Source organism: Lupinus angustifolius, chromosome LG20 (assembly GCF_001865875.1).
Source record: "Lupinus angustifolius cultivar Tanjil chromosome LG20, LupAngTanjil_v1.0, whole genome shotgun sequence".
Lineage (NCBI taxonomy): Eukaryota > Viridiplantae > Streptophyta > Magnoliopsida > Fabales > Fabaceae > Lupinus > Lupinus angustifolius.
The window spans coordinates 20,524,575-20,540,794 of NC_032028.1; the positions used below are offsets into that span (position 1 = coordinate 20,524,575).

Consider the following 16,220-nt stretch of genomic DNA (forward strand, 5'->3'; position numbering starts at 1 on the left):
GGGGGGGTAGGAATTCGACCACCGGTCAATGGGGATGAGGTTGCGCCTTGGTTGATTTATTGAACTGTCGCTAATAGAGGACATGGTCCACGCATTTAGGGTTGTAGGTATTGGACCATCGGTCAAGGGGATGAGGTCTACGCCTTAGGAGATTTATTGAACCGCCGCCAAAGGGGAACATGGTCCACATATCTGGGGCGTAGGTATTGGGCCACTAGTCAAGGGGGAGGAAATTCGCACCTTGGGTGATTTATTGAACAACCGCAAAAGAGGGACATAGTCCACACATTTGGGGGTGTATCGGTGAATGAGACTCCTGAGACAAAGACATGAAATGAATAATACGTCGTTATCATATATGCATTTTGCGTGTTATAAAGGATTATCCCACCTCGAAGAGGGTTGACATTACATTTTTAAGCATAAAAACTGCGGAGGTTTGCAGCATTCCAAGTCCGGGGAACCTCCTTCCCGACTAGGTCTTCTAACTTGTAAGCACATTTATAAGTCTTGCTTATTACCTATTAGGGTCCTTCCCAATTTGGTGCCAACTTTCGTTTGACTCGACCAATGTCTTCCCTTTGGAGAACCAGGATATCGTCTTCAAAACTTCAGGGGACAACTGATGAGTTGTATTTATCTGTTATCCTTCTTTTGACAGCCGCCTCCCTTATCCGAGCACAATCTCTTTTTTCTTCGATCCAATCCAAATTTAGCAGGATTGGATTGGCCTCTACATGGAATTGTAAGGTCCTCCATGTAGGTTCTCCTATTTCCACTGGAATTGTAACGTGTGTGGTGGTTGAGAGACATGTTTGTAGGTGCATGTTCTAGTTGACTGGTGGGATTTGCTTGGTTTCAGGTAGTTACTACAGTGTAGGTAAGCCACAGACGACACCAATGTTCTTTTATGGTTGATCAGAATGATCGGACTAGAGGCTTGGGCAATGATTCTTCACTTGCATTTGAGTTAAGGTTGACTTGGACCCGCCGGTGGAGGTACCTGAAAAGGTTCTTCATTGGTCAAGTCAGTATGAGACTAGAGAGGTAGAGCTCGTGACAATACGTAAGAAGTAAGTAGAGAGTAATAATGACACGTAAAGTTTCCTATTGCGGGGAACTTCCCTATTTATAATGGCTGAGATGGATGACATAGATCTAGCGGATACTATTGGCATGGGCGACCATTCTGGCATGTCGGGGGTTGATTTTCCCATGACAGGTGGATTTGGCAGGTCTGTACTCTATGCATAGTTGACTTATAGCTTGTGGTAGGTCTGGTAGCCATATTTTAGGCATGTTCTTGTTGTGTTGGCATGAGGGTAGGTGTGATTTGCAGGTGGCGTGACAATGCATTGTTGGCTGCGTGTCAGGCGGGAGTGGTCACGACACCAACCAAATATGCTCGATCAAGGGTGATGAGCATGTTTAAGCCCTTCAATTTGTCATGTCTGATTCTTGGCCGGCTGGGAGAGAGACCTATCCGGGTAGCTAGGGTACCCGAATGACCGAGGTGGAACAATTAGCTAGAGAGACATGATTTTTTGTACTCAAGTTTTCTTCCACATTTTTCTTTTCTTTTTGGCACTATTTTTATGTTTTGTCACTCTTCTTCTAGGCACAATACCATTGTCCTATATATCATTGTGCATGGTGTAGTGGCATAATTACTATTGGCAATTAGGGCAGCCTTGCCCGCCATGCACATGCCCACGTAATGCATGTCTAAATTAGGGTGGGCATGAGCATGCCAATTTGTAAGTAGGGTATGAAATATCATCTCATGTCCTCCTTAAACATGAACAAGGTGGACTTGTAGGTCGCCCTAAACAAAATTTAAAAAATATATACAAATTCATATAAACTTCATACAAAATAAACAATATATTTTACATACAAATATATTTATCATAATAAATAATCATATAAATGTAAAAATATATACAAAATATAAATGTAATATATAATACAAATATGTATAGTACATATTTTATATGCAAAATATAAAAGGAATAGTACATATGCATATATATAATATACAAAATACAAAAACATATGCATAATAAGAAAATGTTAGTATTTTCTTATATTTGATATACAAATGCATATATAACAAATGAAACAAATTTTCTCACATTTAACAAAATGTATATACTTTTACATATTTGATGTTCAATATTATATCTAATAATGTTTGCAGGCCACCCGTTTTGCCCGTTGGAAATGTCCGCGGGCGAATAGGGCAAGTCAGGTGGATATTTTAAGGCGAATGAGCATATTTTCATGTCTTGTCCGCCCAATAAATATGGGTGGGCCCCATGGGCTTTGCCCAAATTGCCAATGATAGGCATAATGTTGGATTTAGATCTAGCAATTAATAATAACCAAATTGTAATCAAGAGCAACTTTTGAATTAGGTGGTGTTCCACCCCGGTCATCTGAGTACCCCAGCTACCTGGGTAGGTCTCTCTCCTAATCGACCAAGAAGAATCGGGTGTGACCAATTATGGGGCTTAAAGAGGTCACTCCCTCTTGCAACGCGACCAATAGTGCACTGCCATGCTACCTGTAAATCCCACTTACCCTCTTGCCAACACGACAAGAGCATGCCTAAAATACGACTACCAGACCTGCCAGAGACTATAAGTCAACTATGCACTGAGTACGGGCCTGCCAAATTCATCTGACACGGGAAAAGTAGTCCCCAACATACCATAATGGTCGATCATGCCAACAATACCCACCAAAACTACATCATCCATTTCAACCATTATAAATAGGGAAGTTCCACCAATAGGAAACTTCACTTGTCATTATTATTCTCTACTTACTTCTTACGTATTGCTCCCGAGTTTTACCTCTCTAGTCTCATACTGACTTGATCGTCAAAGAACATTTTCAGATACCTCTAACAAAAGGTCCAAGTCAACCTTAACTCAAATACCAACGAAGAATCATTGTTGGACCTCTAGTCCGATCAACCATAAAAGAATATGTGGAATTAGATCTAATAATTTAATCTAACAAACTAGCCCTGAAAATTTTCCATGTGAAATGGGATGATTGTTTATCTCAAAATTAATCCAAATCAAATTACGAAACATCCCTAATTTTATTAGGTTTTGGTTGAAACATGAAAGCCAATCAAGTTTTTAAGTTTCTTTCAGGTTTAACCACCATTTTACTAATGAAAATTATAAAGATAAAAATAAGTTAATTTAACCGATTACAAACTTATTGTATAGGAGAAAGTAAGTTTCTGTTATTTTTATTTTTTTTCTCTTTCTAGTTTTACATGACAAATGAATCTGTGATAAAACTACTTCTTGTCAATTATTAATTCATAGCCATTTTGTCAATATTATTATTTTATGATGTGAAATGTGAAATGAGAGCATGCATGTTAGACAAAACTGTGATTGACTTGTGGAAATCTAGTTGGGGGTTCATCGAAAAATGACATTCCATAGAATATATTATATTGATGATAAAATTATAATGTAAAAATTGGTCATCAAAATTGGTTGGTTTAAAAATAATTTAAAAGTAACTTAATTTTTATTAAAATGTTATTATGGAGTATGGACTATCTAATATATCTTACATTTATCTATATTTCGAAAACTGTGATATACCATGAAAACACATTTTGTTTTATCAAATTATATAAATAAAGTATCGATTATATTATTTATTAATTTTCAATATTAATATTAGGATAACTTAATATCACATTCTTTATTTTATGATCTCGAATTATGGTAATTTAATAAATTTATATTTAATCAAAATTTTAGTATAACTTGATTCCATAGATTCTTCTAACTTTTACTATTAGACTAATTATTAAATGTCAAACAATTTTTTGACATGACAACCCATAATTATTTTTATTTTATGTCTATTGATTGACCATCTATATTTTTAAATCAAATAATAAATAATTCATTTTTCTTGTGAAAACAAAAAATTAAAATTTTCACCAACTTCACCTTTGTTGGTTTTCATGAAGCATTATCTTGTAATGTAAAATCATCATACTATTCAATATATATTTAGATAATAAAAATCTTCTAATTATTAGATGTCAAAATTCTACTTTTATCTAGTAATATAAAGTTACCAATCTATTCAATGTATATTTAGATTCTATCTCATAGAATCCCTAGATATGATATTAAGTGGCCATCACAATTCCCTTCCATGATCTAATCTAAAATTCCCTTACCATTTCCCCCTTTTCTCTTTTCTTAATTTACTCATTTTATCCTTTCCATTGCACACCAAAAAAAACAATTACTAAAAAAATATTTTATGAACTATCACATTCTTTATGTTTATTTTCTCTGTTTCTTTCATTCATAAAAAGTTATCACAAGGATCAAATTAAAGTTAAGAAAAAGATGTATACACCAACAGTGTAAGAGTTTTTTACACTGTCACTCCATTATCTATTATTCATTTTTAATTAGTTTAATTTTTCACAAAAAGTAATCTAAATGAGGGATGGATGATGCACTGATTGTACATAATTCTGTACACTATCAGTGCATCAATATAACATTCATTGAAGTTTTCCCAATGTCTATATTCTTGTATTCATTAATAGGGAAATTATTTTATGATCTCAATGATATTGGAATTATGGTAATTTAATAATGTATATTTATTCAAAATAATGATGTAAATGTAATGCAACCATTATATCATAAAATGGAATAATTTATTGTCCCCAGATTCATCTAAGGCCAATTACTAAAAGTCAAACAATTTTTTATTACATGATAATGGATAATTGTTTTTTATTTTATGTCATAATTGATTGACCATCTATGTGATTAAATCGATAGTGCATTATAATATAATTTCTGTTTTTTCTTGTGACGACAAAAATTAAATTGTTCACCTTTATTTCATTAAGCAGCGTTACATTCGAAGCTCCCTTCTTTCATGCATTATAATAAGAGAATAAATATATTCTCCTTCCTTATTTTTTAAAAAGTTATTAAATATACCACATATTATTACTCAGAACATATAATAATAATATAATGTAATATTTAAATATTATCATTGTATTAATATAATATATTATTTACTATTCATTTATATTAATTATTTTTTTAAAGAAAGTCAAGAAGGAATGATAGATAATATAAAGATGTTATAAAACTTATACACAGTATATTTTTTCTCTCATAATAATAATATATAACTAATATTATATAGTACATTAAAAATAAAAGGTTTATAATGTGATAACAATAATGTAAAAAATTCTTATAAGATATATTTTCTCTTACAAATAAGAGCAGATCCAAATAATAATAATAAGTTAAATTTTTTGTTCTGTGATACTGATTCCTCACCCATTTTCTGAATTTCTGGCTTCCTTCCATTACTCTTCAATTCTCATCGGTAATTCATATGTTAATTCTTTTTCTTATTCATATTAGTGTCATTTCCTTTTTATATTGGTGTTTTTTCTATATATTACATTATTATACTTCTTTTTAGGAAGAATTTCAGTGTTTTGATTGTCTGGGTAATGTAATTTTCAATCAGATAACATGCAAGCTTCAACTTTTGCTGTTAAAGGAGCCACCTTTGGGGTTCAAAAGGAAAGGGCCTCAGTGGGTTTTGGAGATTTCAGAAATTGGAATGTTTTGAGACCTATAAGTGTTTGCATTACCAATAATGGTACTAATTCCTATGGTTTGAGGCTTAGTAAAGCCACTAAGGGCAATGAAATGAGTTGTGCAAGAGTTGGTTTTAATGGCATTTTCGGGTTCTCTACTAAGGCCAGATCAGTCACGGTTCAGGCTTCTGGTTTGTAACCTGCTGCTGATGGCTTTAATTTGTTTTGTTTATTATCATTTTGAAATTATTTTCAATGCATGTACCAAAGATGTGTAATTTGTATGATTCTTGTAGACAAGCCTTGTTTTGTCGTCAAGGTTTTAAATTGTGGTCGCGGTTGGGGTTGTGTTGCATTTTCTGCAATGGTAAACAATGTGCAAAAAATGCAACTGATATGGCTGCAATTGCGGGAAAATGTGTCTGATGTGATGGCTACGCTAGTGCGGAGACTAGCGAAATTGCAATAATGCAGTCTCGATTGTGGTTGTGGACTGCAATTTAAAACCTGTTTGTTTGCTTTATAATTTATTCAATTTTGTTGTTGCTGCAATCATCTTTTCTAGTAAGGCTCTTCCTGTGTATGATGCATCCATGTTTGTATTGTTGCTGCTGATGAGTTAAACAGTAGAGTATGTACCTAATTTTCCAACACGTAAGTCGGTGATATATGTTAGGAGAACACAGGATATAGTAAGTGAAGTTTAGAAAAGTAATAATGTGGTTCCTCATCATAGTTTGTAATCCAGTTGGCACATGATGGTTAATTTCAACACGGTTACAAGTTACCCAATTCAATAATGTTCAGGGTATGTACTTTAGTCGTCATCCTTTGCAATTGCCTGCTGTCCCTTGATATCTTCTAATATCGTCTCCAGAATGTGCATCATATGAATGTGCTCATAACAAGCAGTTGCATGTGCATTGATTCAGAAAATACTGCTTTTAGTGCTTGAAATTGCCTTTACATGTCTTATATTTGCAAATCCTTCAACAGCTTTTCCAAGTTTTAACAGCTTACTGTGTGAATGTGGCACTTCTGGTTATTTCATGCATTTAACGTTTTTTGTAAATACTCAACTCATAGAAAGTAAAATGAGTTGCAGATGGAGATATCGAGGAAGTCGTCCCTATTGTTCCTCAGGGGAAATCTTCCGGAACTGTTCTACCCTATGTAGGTGTTGCTTGTCTTGGAGCCATTTTATTTGGTTATCATCTCGGGTATGGATAGCCTCTTCACTTTAGTATGTTCTGTGTTGGTCAATGGACTTGAGGTGGTGCATGTCGTTTTTTTAACCATCTATGAATGATATGATTTACTTCAAGATATCTTAAGTTTTTTGGTGCAAGTCATGTATTGCAGTGTTATATAGTTTTGTTTTTGTTATATGTACACCACTGTTTTACATTAATTAGTACCTTTATGGTCGAAGACTCTGACAATACTGTACTTGATGTAGGGTGGTAAATAGTGCTCTTGAATACCTTGCCAAGGATCTTGGAATCATTGAAAACACTGTTCTACAAGGTATGTGTTTTTTAATAAAAAAACTGTATTTGTCGGAAACTACTTTAAAACGTTTGATTGGTTTTATGGGCAACGTTAAGTTGAAAACTGCATATGTACATATATGAAAAATACATTCTCTTGTTTTCAACATGAATGTTTTTACTTTATAGTGTGCAACAAATAACAAGGCAAATTTTCAGCATGCATGCATGTGTGTCCATGCCAATGTTACTTTTATACAAACAAAAAAACAAAAATAGGTTGAGCTTTATGGCATAAGGCTAAAGTGAACATTTTTATCACTTTTGTTTGCTTGTGAATATATCTGTTATCTTCACCATCCACCACCGAAAGTTCTAGATTCACTTGTATATGTCCCATTAATTGCTTTCTCGTGATTTTTATGAGTGTATATTCATGAACAGGCTGGATTGTCAGTGCACTACTTGCTGGTGCCACTGTTGGCTCATTTACCGGTGGAACTTTGGCTGACAAATTTGGAAGAACTAAGACCTTTCAGTTAGATGCTATCCCTCTCGCAGTTGGAGCATTTCTTTGGTCAGTTTGTTGCTTTTCCATATAAGGTTTTATATTTTATATATTTTCTAAATCTGATGTTTTAAACTATGATGTATTTACAGTGCAACTGCCCAGAGTGTTCAAACAATGATTATCGGTCGCTTGCTTGCTGGTATCGGAATTGGGGTTACATCTGCCATTGTACCACTATACATATCTGAGGTGACAATTTTATAAACATTTTAACCTTTGCTATGATGTTTATATATTTTATATGGACAATGTGGTGACTTCTTGTAATGGGCAGATTTCACCGACTGAAATCCGTGGTGCACTCGGATCAGTTAATCAACTTTTTATATGTATTGGGATTCTTTTAGCGCTGGTGGCTGGATTGCCTCTAGCAGGAAACCCTGCATGGTAATGAGTTGTTTCATCTTACCCGTTTTTGGAGGGCATTTTTCACCTTACCATTTTGTGAGCTGTTTATTTCTTCGGATGACATATATATTGTAGTGAGCTGCATATTGGCAATGCAAATTACTACAGTCGGTTTAAACAATTAGAAGTAAGAAAATAAAATAAAAAATTAAATTTCTTACTTCTGTTACTTGTATTCCATGTGATAGAAAGTGGAGATACATGTTTTTCTGTGAATGAGAAATAAACAAATTAAGTGACCAGACATAACACGCTACTACAAGAGAATTTTCGAAAGATCCTGAGGGGTAGCTCTATCTGTATCCATAGTATGTCTCAATAAGAACTAAAGTTCAGGTTGTTTTTGTGCACTAAAAATAAATGGTAAGTTTTGAAGAGTTTGATTTCTTTAGCTCAGAAATTTGAAGAGTTTTTGTGCACTAAAAATAAATGGTAAGTTTCCATGCTGGTCTGATTTATATTAGTTTCAATTTGATTTAATATTCAAATTTTGATGTAATGTCTTCATGGTTTTTTGTTGTTTTTAGTTTCTTAGAGGATGCATGATCATTTGTTGGATGGTTTTTTTCTGCCTCTTCTAGCTCATTTAATATTCTTGATTTTATTTTATCAGGTGGCGGACAATGTTTGGCTTTTCAGTAGTTCCATCTATTCTGTTAGCACTTGGTATGGCAATTTCTCCAGAAAGTCCCCGGTGGCTTTTTCAGGTTGTCCTGCAATACTATGCTATATTTTATGCAGGAGACAATAAGTTTATATGACAATTAAACCATTGAAAAAATCTTACTCCTTTCAAACCCACCAACGACTTTTTGTCAAATATTCATATGATAAACCTAACCATTGGGTTACATTTTTGTATGAGTATACTTCACATATAAAACTATGGCTTACTCAGACTGGGAATAAAGCGCGTCAAAGAAGAGCTTATATATACATATACAATATCTGGTCATGATAAGATACATGGTATTCATGTTTTGTAATTTAAATCATACAGAACATACATATTATACATATATGATATCTTGTCTTTTAGTTGTATATGTTAAGAGTTTAATGCGATAATTTATTGTAGTTTTTCTGAGAAAATTCCACTTATTATGTTACAGCAAGGAAGAATCGCTGAAGCTGAAGAGGCTATTAAAAAACTATATGGAAAAGAAAGAGTTACTGCAGTTATGCGTGACTTAACAGCATCAACACAAGGTTCTTCTGAACCTGAAGCAGGGTGGCTTGATCTGTTCAGTAGCCGGTATTGGAAAGGTTACTCAAATTTTATTTAAGACTAATTAGTAGTTATAAGTTTGATAACACTGTTGACACTAATCTTAGTTTATTTAAGCATAATTTCTATAGTGCAGAACAGCTATAAGATATCAATTCATTAGTTAAACTTATCTGCTTTTTGTTGGTTGTACACCTGCATCTTTTGAATGTTTTTTCGTAAAATATTCCCGTTTTGAATTTTGAAGGGTGTTTGTGTAAAGGAGGTCCAACATGAACACCATCATTCTGATAATTTTATGAAAGACTATTCTCTTGTTTCAAGACTATTCTCTTCATTGAGGCCTTTATATTATATTATAAATACATATACATATGTGTGTGTATTTGTACGAATTATGTTTTAATTTCACTGCCAACTTCCTTTTCAATTTACTCCGAAGTTGGGTCGTGCTTTCTTATTTGAAATGGTGTATCACATCTCTAAAATATATGTCTTGTTTCAGTTGTCAGTGTTGGTGCAGCACTTTTCTTGTTCCAGCAGTTTGCTGGAATAAATGCGGTGGTATATTATTCAACTGCCGTGTTCCGCAGTGCTGGAATTGCTTCTGATGTTGCAGCAAGTGCCCTGGTTGGTGCATCAAATGTTTTTGGTTCGTATTTTATCATCTTAAAAACAGTTATTCTGCAATATGCACAAACATGATACTGTTTCTAATTAATGTTTTATTTTATTGAAGGAACTGCTATTGCTTCCTCCTTGATGGACAAACAAGGAAGGAAAAGTCTCCTTATAACGAGCTTTAGTGGGATGGTAATGCTGTAAAAGTTACTTTCAACACATTATATTAACCTAAGTATATATCACGTCTTAAGCACCCGGTATATTTTATTCACATAATTGACCTCCTTTTTCTTTATCTTTTTACTAGGCTGCTTCTATGTTGCTTCTTTCTTTGTCTTTCACTTGGAAGGCCCTTGCACCATACTCTGGCACTATTGCAGTCCTTGGGACTGTTCTGTAAGTCATTTCATTTTGTCGATAATAATCATCCCGTTCACTGAAAAGCAAACTTAAATTAACTTATGATATTATCTAAGCTTCCATTTCTGTTGACTCTGTGATCTATGAATTTTGATCAGTTATGTCTTATCGTTCTCTCTTGGCGCTGGTCCTGTGCCTGCCCTTCTTCTACCCGAGATTTTTGCATCTAGAATCAGAGCAAAAGCAGTTTCTCTGTCATTAGGCATGCATTGGGTGAGTGACTTCACTGTGGAATCTTAATTTTTACCCCTAATTACTGCCTTTATCTTGCCATGCATTTTGAGATTCTACTGCTTAGAGGCTGAAAACAAATGAACATTTGTTTGTGCTTTTAAAAAACTGATCCTACAAAAGTGATTTTTTGAGAAGCAGAAAAATACAGCTTCTCATAAAAGCTGAATTTCAGCATTTGCAGCAGCATCTGCTTCTTGTAAAAGCCTAACCAAACAAATGTGCAAGTGTTTTGAAGCAATTGTTTTATCAAAAGAATCACCTTTTTTGAGAAAAAAAGGCTGTTTTCACATATTGATTTTCTAATAACTATTATTGTAGTAATACTCAACAAAATAGCTTCAGTACTAGTTCCTCCTCCAATATTCAACTTCAAAAGTTCCTTTGATCTTTTTTCCACTAAATGTTAACTGTATTGATATGATTTATGCTGCATTAAGTTCTACTGCTTGAACATTATATTAACAACGAAATTTCGTGACTTATCAGATCTCCAACTTTGTCATTGGCCTCTATTTCCTGAGTGTTGTAAATAAGTTCGGTATCAGCTCAGTATACTTGGGGTTCTCAGCTGTCTGTGTTCTTGCTGTCTTATACATAGCCGGTAATGTTGTGGAAACAAAGGGTCGGTCGTTGGAGGAAATAGAACGCGCTCTTAGCTCTACAGCTTAAAAATCTTCCAGAAAAATGCCTCTCTAGAACCTTTTTTCGACCTCGGGATTCTTGCTACTTGTCTACTCAAGACAGTGAAAATTTGTTTGGAGAGAATGATGGCCAAGTTAAGTTATGGTGCCAAAATTTTGCTTGTGTGAAAAATTTGGGGCAATATTGTGTGAGCTTTTGGCAGGCATCTATATGTAGTAGTTGATCTTTTGTACTGTGACAAATGTATGCTAAAACTATATATCAGCAAAAACATTAACACTTTAGTTGGCAGATTGAATAAATTGGATGCCTTATCTTCAAAATAGAATTATAATTTTGTCAAAGCTTATGTGATTAATAAACACATAATATAATATTGGCACTAATTCTAAAATACGGCGAGCTAGTGTATAAGATTCTTTCTTAGTAGGGTATGGGGAGAGTAAATGTACGTAGGTTTACTCCATGCAAACGAATAGACTGTTTGTAGGATTTGAATCTATAATCTCGTAGTCATTAAGTATTAACCTGGTCAACCCGGCACTAATTGTCTACTCATAAAAATTTACATTAGGGAAGGCACGTCCCATGCAAGGTTAGAGAAAGTCATCAACCTCTAGGAGAATTTTTAATGAAATTCATATATTGAAGCACTTGCACACTAGCATTGGGAAATTTCATATAAGATAGATATTTGTTAGTTTCGAGTCCTAGAAGCGATACTTATTAGGAGGGATAATCAAAAACTTTGAAATAGATTAGTTCTTTATCCAAAAGGTGAGGATACCCTTGATAATACCAAAAAAAATCTATACATTTTGTATTTGTATGTTACTTTTACCCCCACTACCTAAAACTTCTGCCTCATTACATAAACATTTGTATTTGTATCTTACTTTTGCTCTCACTATCTATAATTTCTCACTTAGCAGATGATTGCATATTAAGATATACACTCAATACTTTGACGTTTAATGGATAAAGAAACTAATATATGGATACCTATAAGTTGTGGATTGAATCAGTGTTCTTAAAATCGTTTCATACCAGCTGGTTGAACCAATGAATCAGTAAACTGGTGAATTAGTAAATCGGTGAATCGGTCCCAATACTGGTATGGTACAATAATTATACCGATCATGCAATCATACTGGTCACATCGGCCAGTTTTCTAGTTTTTATTTAAAATTATTTTTTTAATGAAAAATATTGGTTTTTTAACATTAATGTTAATATATTATAGATGCATATCTAATTTCACTGGTATGCAGTTTAATTAGTGAATCACCAGTTGAACCGCTATATCATTATGCTAGTACTCTAACCAGTTTGATGAATGTATGGTATTAATAACACCAGTTTGAATTACCCAAGTCCACTGGTTTCCTTTTGCATATTGGATTTATAAGGGCCATGTACTTATGCTGTTACATAACATGCACTTGTTATTTAGTTGTAACTTCAAAAATTACTTAGTTTGTGTTTTATACAAAAGGGGTTTTCTTGTCCTGAGTTGTATAATTAACTTGTTATGGAACAACATTCATCATAGCATTGAAGGGTTCAACTTTTTTGCATTCAGCCTATAATGTGTTCAAGTTGGAGAATGGTTACATTGTTGGTCATGCTGTCGGATTAAAACTATTAACTATGTATGATGCAATCACAACATCAATAAAGGTTCTGAATTTGGGTGCAACTGCTACAAATATCAATATGTCAAGGTTTCGGGGACAACAAAACCATATCGTGATTGCAATTGTTGCCGCATCAACTACAAATGTATGCAATAGTCCGAAAAGTCAAGGTTGCGATGTTTCCGAAACTACTATTTAAAACCTTACCATCAATCATCTTATACTTATAATAACCATGCCAGAGTTACTGATAAGCATGATGATATATGTCAACCTTCAAGCCCCAAAATATGAATAACTGATGTTCCCTTGTTGTGTAAAGCATGTGCAACATTACTTGAGCACTTCTAGGGTTATCCTAAAAACACAAGCTATTTTCTAGACATTTTGATGAAATTTCAAGGATTGCTCACTGCACTGCATTTCCATGGTGGTATCTATAATTCTACATGTTGGATTTCCTCTCCCACCTCTCCTTGGTGTCAAGCCTACATATATATCATAACAGCAAATTAATTTATGATTGTAAAATGCTCAAATGAAACATATTAAATAAACAAATATATGTGAACAAAACTATTAATGTTGAATGGGAAAGTTTCAGTACAGGAGAAGAAGAGATAATAAAGGCTTAGAATAATATGAGATTGACATTGATTTGATGTGATGATAATGTGATAATATAAAATACATTCGATAGTCGCTGGAAACTGCTTCTACGGCAGAGACGGGGTTAGTGCATCTGGGACAAGAAGCCAGTTAGCACATACAGGATGAAGATGAGCCGGATCATTTGGGACTAACAACCAAGGTCAGCTTCTAAGATGGGGATGGGGCCAGTGCATCAGGGAAACAGAGCAGGGATGGTGTGAGTCATAACCAATATAAGTTGCTGCTAGTGTGATTCATCCGAGGGAAAGAAATCACCACTAAAATACATGGTGGTAGTCAACTAGAAGAGAATTCACTAGTATAATCCATCCGAGATAAATAAATCACCACCAGAATGATCAGCAGTGGGAAGACAAGCCACTAATGTGATTCATTAGTTGAAAAAAGAATGACGTGACGAACACTAGAGAAGAAGCAGACCCTAAAAGCCTATAACAGTCTCCGAGCAGAAGCCGGACACCAGGAAACTAGAAATAAGCACCACAAAGCCAAGGAACAGCCCAAAAACATTGAAAGTTTAGACAATTCAAACCTGATGAAGGTAAAATGAGCACACTGGGTTTGATTGTCATACACGACAAAACACAACCCAAAGGAGCAGAATAGTCACATCAATGTGGATAGTGGAAGGCAATGGGGGATGTGCCAGATAGGAGATGGTACAACGAGAAAGGGACAATGGAGAGATATAGAGACGGTGCGGAAAAGAGAATATAGCAGCAAAGGTGGCTAATTGGAATTCCAAAATTTTGGGAACTTGCCAACAAATAGTGATAGGACAGGTCACAGAGGATGGTACCTCTCTATACATATGTAGAATCAGAGTTTAAGAGAGTAGAGGAGGTATGTTTATATACTCTAACAATAATAAACATGACAAATTCTTGATAAACTTGGAGCACGCAAATTGGTTGAACTAAGCCAATCATATTATTAACTAATACATAACTATTATAGTTAACTAACAATTCATTACCATAAATTTACTACAATTAATGATGTGATTGGTTACTCCACCCAACTTAGGTGCTCTGGTTTATCTAAGAATCTCTATAAACACAATTAGTGATGCCTGCTGTAAAAATATGCATTTCAAAATCACTAAATGAAAAAATCTATAGCTAATTAAGGTCTATTAACCAAATGATAGAGTTATACCCCCAATGCAATTTTTGCTTCTTTGGTGCATAAAACACAGATACATTATCCTTTGAATCTTCACTAATGCTATCAAAATCTTCACAAACCCTGAGGATTGGTTCTTCGTTATCAACTCTTAAAGCTTCGGATCGATTGCTTTGGCTAGATAGATCACCATGTGATTTCTTCGCAGTAGCACCACCTGTAAAAAAACAAGAGGACAATATGAAAACTTCATAACATAGGTAGAACAACAACAACAATAACAAATCAACATTACGAAAACAATAAAAAAAAAGAACCTTTGGATTTTGTCTTAAACTTTGACTTTGATTTGAGTTGTAAGCGCTTGTTGTGTAGTTCCTATACATTTGAAAGTTTGGAAAACAATAAGTAATGTGGAAGAACATCAAAGAAAATGTTGCAAAACCTAAAATCAATACACAATAATATGAATTCATAAAATATTTGATACATGTATGTATAGGGTAAAATTATCTTAAAAATAGAATTCAATATGTTTTTTACTCAATAGTTTACTCAATTTTGATTTTTGTCCCCGAAACTTTTTTTTACCGGTCTAGCTGTTTACCACGTGATACTGTCATGACGAGGCTGCGTATATCTACTCTCCCGAGAAAAGATAATTCTATAAGTGATGAGTTGGATAAAAAATGTTAATAATTGAAGAGAGTATTACTGACACGAAACTTTGAGAGGTGATCTTTGGTGAGTGGTCCTTTGGGGTTGAAATTGGGTTGAAGGCATGGTGTTGATGCAATCGCTGCTTCTCTTCTCTCTTCTTCTTCTTCTTCCCTTTCCATTCTCTCTTTTTCTTTCCTTTCTCTGTATTCTTATTTTTTGTTTTTATTTTAGGCTATAATAACTCTTGTGATTTATGTTATTTTAGGTTTTAATTTGCTCTTATAACTTGTAAGTAATTAGTTTGCTGTTATGAGTAATTGAAGTAATTAATTTTTGTTAATTTCACTCTTTCAATATAATGGTTTTAATTTTATATTAAGATATACTGTGTTTAATATTCTATATTTGCTACAAAAATTTGCATTTTTTGACATTCAATCAATGCATTCAATTGAGAAGTGTTAATATAATTAGGGGAATGAAGTGTTTGAGTTTAAACTGTCAAACTGGTAAGATTGAATTAAATTAAACCAAAAAATATGGTTGAATTTAGTTTCACAATTTAATATGAAAGATATTTGTGATGTCTATCTTAAGAGTAAATTTTTTGGCCAAAATATTATATTTGACACTTATAGCATAAAGATTATACACAAAATCTCAAACAATAAGAATAGGAGTGAGAGTGTTTATTAACATGCTAATTTCAATAAAAAATATTTACTAATTTCATCGTTAATGTTTTATTACTATTTATATTATGAAATACTAGTGTGTTAACAGACAATTCGTATATGTATATCCACATTCTTATTTTTTAGTATTGAATATTTATTTTTTATATATTTCATTTTAGATAATTATATCACAT

At 33.6% G+C, this 16,220-nt stretch overlaps 2 protein-coding genes across 5 annotated transcripts; one reads left to right on the forward strand and one right to left on the reverse strand.

Annotated features, from left to right (window-relative positions):
- Positions 5,307 to 11,580, forward strand: LOC109336277 (plastidic glucose transporter 4-like). Of its 3 annotated transcripts, XM_019572781.1 has the most exons (15): positions 5,307 to 5,418; positions 5,566 to 5,829; positions 6,744 to 6,858; positions 7,098 to 7,165; positions 7,573 to 7,705; positions 7,789 to 7,888; positions 7,974 to 8,086; positions 8,721 to 8,814; positions 9,220 to 9,373; positions 9,841 to 9,987; positions 10,075 to 10,148; positions 10,267 to 10,355; positions 10,478 to 10,592; positions 11,100 to 11,292; positions 11,323 to 11,580. In XM_019572781.1, exons 2-14 carry the CDS (start codon positions 5,571 to 5,573, stop codon positions 11,280 to 11,282), a joined length of 1,644 nt encoding a protein of 547 aa, XP_019428326.1. In that variant the 5' UTR covers positions 5,307 to 5,418; positions 5,566 to 5,570; the 3' UTR covers positions 11,283 to 11,292; positions 11,323 to 11,580. The 3 variants fall into 3 exon arrangements, with proteins under 3 accessions (XP_019428326.1, XP_019428325.1, XP_019428327.1); XM_019572780.1 differs by having other exon boundaries at positions 11,100 to 11,580; XM_019572782.1 differs by having other exon boundaries at positions 5,566 to 5,700; positions 11,100 to 11,580.
- Positions 12,916 to 15,555, reverse strand: LOC109336278. 2 transcript variants are annotated; one of them, XR_002106324.1, is made up of 5 exons: positions 15,409 to 15,555; positions 15,007 to 15,067; positions 14,723 to 14,906; positions 13,215 to 13,380; positions 12,916 to 13,096 (listed from the first exon to the last, which is right to left on the reverse strand). XR_002106324.1 is itself a non-coding variant. In XM_019572783.1 (4 exons), the coding sequence occupies exons 1-4, from the start codon at positions 15,526 to 15,528 to the stop codon at positions 13,338 to 13,340; spliced, it is 408 nt and encodes a 135-aa protein (XP_019428328.1). In that variant the 5' UTR covers positions 15,529 to 15,555; the 3' UTR covers positions 12,960 to 13,337. The 2 variants fall into 2 exon arrangements, 1 of the variants encoding a protein (XP_019428328.1); XM_019572783.1 differs by having other exon boundaries at positions 12,960 to 13,380.

Coding starts and splice junctions, on each gene's coding strand:
- LOC109336277 (XM_019572780.1), top strand. CDS start 5,571: ATGCAAGCTTCAACTTTTGCTGTTAAAGGAGCCACCTTTGGGGTTCAA. Junction 6,859..7,097: donor TTATTTGGTTATCATCTCGG/GTATGGATAGCC, acceptor TACTTGATGTAG/GGTGGTAAATAGTGCTCTTG. Junction 10,149..10,266: donor TAACGAGCTTTAGTGGGATG/GTAATGCTGTAA, acceptor TCTTTTTACTAG/GCTGCTTCTATGTTGCTTCT.
- LOC109336278 (XM_019572783.1), bottom strand. CDS start 15,528: ATGGAAAGGGAAGAAGAAGAAGAAGAGAGAAGAGAAGCAGCGATTGCA. Junction 15,068..15,408: donor ATCACCTCTCAAAGTTTCGT/GTCAGTAATACT, acceptor TCAAATGTATAG/GAACTACACAACAAGCGCTT. Junction 13,381..14,722: donor AAGCAAAAATTGCATTGGGG/GTATAACTCTAT, acceptor ATATATATGTAG/GCTTGACACCAAGGAGAGGT.